This window comes from Myotis lucifugus, unplaced genomic scaffold (genome assembly GCF_000147115.1).
Source record: "Myotis lucifugus unplaced genomic scaffold, Myoluc2.0 scaffold_1283, whole genome shotgun sequence".
Taxonomy (NCBI): Eukaryota; Metazoa; Chordata; class Mammalia; order Chiroptera; family Vespertilionidae; genus Myotis; species Myotis lucifugus.
The window spans coordinates 1-3,797 of NW_005872331.1; the positions used below are offsets into that span (position 1 = coordinate 1).

The following is a 3,797-nucleotide window of genomic DNA, read 5'->3' on the forward strand; positions in this document are numbered from 1 at the left end:
CTGCCCATTAAAATCACCTGGGGAATTTTTATAAAATCCTGATTTTCTGGGCCACCATCCTCTGAAAAATTCTGTTCTTTGTTAATAAGGTGGGGCCCCCCCCCCTTCACAAAGAAACAGAATTTCCGGAGGATGAACCCCAGAAATCAGGTTTTTAAAAAGTTTCCCAGGTGTTTCTAATGTGCAGCCAAGGTTGAGACCCCCTGGCCTAGATGTCAGCTCCAGGGAGGCGGCCTTCCGTATCTGGCTGTAAGTCGCTCGGCCCAGTCTGTTCAGCCACCTGCCTCAGTGTCCCGGATCCCCTTGGCAAGGGATTTCCTTTTTTCTTCTTATGCTGCCTAAGAACCTCAGCCTTAAATTTTTTCGGCCAGGCCTGAGTGTGCATTCTGGGTCCCCCTCCCCTGGGGAAGGACCCTGGGCCAGTGGTCTCCCCCCCCCCCCCCCCGGATCCCCTGGGTCCCCCCTCAGGAGGAGGGAGCTGACACTGAGGCTGCAGGTGGCTGAATGAACCGACCAGGATCGTGTACTGAGAGCATGTCGCTCTCCCCGCAGCTGCCCAAATGAGATGGGACTTCGGTGCGAGTCCCCGCTCCACTGAGCCTCGCGAGGATTCTCTGTCTGGGGCACCTTCCCCCGGCTGCCCAGTGCGGTGAGGAGGGCGGGGTCCTTGGCGGCTAAACTCACCGTGGCCGATGGCGACCCTAGTGAAGGGGAAGTCACGCAATGTGAGGCTCCAGGGACATACTGTGAATTCATTTCATAAGAATTTTGGGCCGATTCTTGGCTCCTCGGTCACAACAGCACTCCGCAGCCCTTTTCGGGGCGTGTGACTGAATTTCTAACTCGGTCCAGCCACCCAAAGGCTTTGCAATAATAATCCTGTTTGTCCTCAACGTCAGGCCCATTCCTGGCCATCCAAGAGGGCGTTTCGATGGGCGGGGGAATAGAGTGAAAGGTGGTGGAAAAGGACACAGCCTTTAGCATCTGAGGGGCCTCAGTTCAAATCCCAGTTGTCCCACTTACGAGCCCTGGAACCACGGGCTCCACCTCTGGTCTGTGGGTTCTTCTCTGATGTCATCGGAATGTCAGGTCTCTCTCGGAGGATGATTGAAAAGGTAAAATAACAGAGACGAGTGGGGGGCAGGGAGGGGAGAAGAAGATAAGAGATGATGCCTAAAAGTGCAGGCTGTCAATTATACCGTTGGGGAGTTTCCTCCACACTCTTTGGTTCGGGGACGGGGTCCTGCAAATTCAACTGGCAAAAGACAGGGTTACAGCACAAAAACATTCGAAGCTCTTGTCCAGCGTGGCATCCAGACGAGACACCAGTCCCTACCTACCAATAATTAAAAAGCCATTTAAATGTTTATGAGGATCTCTCAACAAAATTCCAAAGGTGGGTCCAGCCAGATGGACCACAGAACTTCTTAAAAGATGTTCTTAATTTGCCACGAAGAGGCTCAATTCCTAAGTCGCTTTCCTCAACCCCACTTCCTCTTGACTTTCCTCCCCTCCCCGATTCGCCTTCCAGATCTTATTTCATTCTCCACCAACGGCAAATGCCTGCTCTTTTCACATCACGCCTGCGCAGGCTGGATGCTAAATGGGAAGTACGCGAATACTGACACACAGAGGTTCTGTGGTTGTTAAGTGATGATATGCGTCAGACGGCATTTCGTGTGGTGTCTGGCACCCAGACAGCACTCAGTAAATTGTCACCATTATTCTCATTAGTCTCAGCTCTGCAGCCTCCACTGTCACGCAGATTCTGCACAGCAAGTCCCAGGGGGACCGCTGGGACACAAAGGCAAGCAAGTCTGAGCACTCACACACACTCGTGTGTTAAATGTTTCCTAAGCAGCTAGGATGCTGCATGTGGAGGTAGTTCCCATCTAAACAGCCAGAAAAGCCATGGACTAGACACTGGTTCTCCCTGAATAGGTGTGCACACCCCCCTCCTATTCCCAGATCTCCTTCGGGTAGGCAGGGCCGCGTGAGTGATTCTGGCGTGGGCTGTAAATAAAAGTGTGTCCCTGCCCGCCAGAGCATTTAAGAGTTGGTACACAGGCCCGGTCGGTGTGGCTCAGTGGATAGAGCGTCGGCCTGCGGACTGAAGGGTCCCAGGTTTGATTCCAGTCAAGGGCACATGCCCGGGTTGTGGGTTCGATCCCCAGTTGGGGGCATGCAGGAGGCAGCCAAGCAATGATTCTCTCTCATCATTGATGTTTCTATCTCTCTCTCCCTCTCCCTTCCTCTCTGAAATCAATAAAAATGTATTCTTTAAAAAAGAGAGAGATGGTACACCAGTGATGGCGAACCTATGACACACGTGTCAGTTTTTGGGTTGATTTTTCGTTGTTAAATGGCATTTAAATATATACAATAAGTATCAAAAATTTAAGTCTTTGTTTTACTATGGTTGCAAATATCAAAAAATTTCTATATGTGACACAGCACCAGAGTTAAGTTAGGGTTTTTCAAAGTGCTGACACGCCGAGCTCAAAAGGTTCGCCATCACTGTGGTACACAGTCTTCTGGCTCCCTCCTTTCCACTGCGCAATAAATCAATGGCTAAGGCGGCCACAAGGCCCAGATGGAGAATTATAAGACCACGGAGCCTCCACCAGCCAGGGTGCCTGAGAGACGGTGTGGAGCGGAGTTTCTGCCCACGTGCAGCAACTGTGGGTTACAAACAGGAAATCGACTTTTGCTGTTGAATCCAACCAGGGAGACTGTGGAGCTAATTTGTTCCCTAGCATAGCCTCCCCTCTCCTAACTATACTGAGCCTCCTCAGCATGTGTTTCTCATGACGCCCAGGCGGTGTTCTCAGGATGGTCTGACCGATGCTTGCTCGTTCCCAGGTGGTCCGGACGCCGCCAGCATGCCGGGCTTCCTGGTGCGCGGAGCCCGGGGGAGGCTGTGCGTGGGCCTCGCCTGCGCCCTGGGCCTTTGGAACACAGGTGGGTCTGGTCTGGGTGCTGAGCGCGGGGATTCATTGTGCCTTAGCAGTGGTTCTCAACCTTCCTAATGCCGCGACCCTTTAATACGTTCCTCATGTGGTGGTGACCCCCAATTTCATTGTGACAAATTGAACATAATTAAAGCATAGTGATTAATCACAAAAACAATATGTAATTATATATGTGTTTTCCGATGGTCTTAGGCGACCCCTGTGAAAGGGTCTTTCGACCCCCAAAGGGGTCGCGACCCACAGGTTGAGAACCGCTGCCTTAGAGACGGGCAGCCGTCAGCATTTCAGGCCAGACCCCTCGATGCGTTTGCCCGAAGTGGCAATAATAACGTCCCCATCTCTGGTTTTGGTCCCTGACGTTTTGCAATTGGGCGCCGTTTATGCAACAGAATTATCTTCACCGCCACCGTTACCGCTCTCACCCAAACATCGTCTTCTCTTTCCCGGGCCTCGAAGTCAGCTCCCGGCTTCTCCTCAGTCTCTCCAGGATCCGTTCTGCCCTCACCTGCCTGACTGTTCCCCTCAGAAAGCTCATGATGTCACCTTCCAACTTCCTCCCTCGTTCCTGTCCCCTCCAAGTAGTTATCCAGCGACTGCCCACTTCTTTTCGGAGGGGACCTCACGTCTTTACCTGATGGATCTGACCCTGCCCCCCATGCCTGGGCCACTTCCTGCAACCCCCACCTCCTTCCTCATTCCCTGAGTCCCATCACTGCTGGCCTCTTTCGCTTCTTTAAAGTCACGCTCACGTCCAGCTCAGACGCTGGGCACTGCTAGCTGTACACCGGACGCCCCTCCGCCAGTTAACCCCCTGACACCCTCTCC

General features: G+C 52.7%; 1 protein-coding gene across 1 annotated transcript in view; it reads left to right on the forward strand.

The window, feature by feature from the left end:
* The first annotated feature begins 2,882 nt into the window (after nt 1-2,882).
* The window catches only part of HHLA1 (HERV-H LTR-associating 1), a 20,604-nt gene continuing 19,689 nt past the window's right edge, over nt 2,883-3,797 (forward strand). The window contains exon 1 of the mRNA XM_023748336.1: nt 2,883-2,961. Coding sequence (XP_023604104.1) covers nt 2,883-2,961 — 79 coding nt within the window. The remainder of the gene's footprint in view (nt 2,962-3,797) is intronic.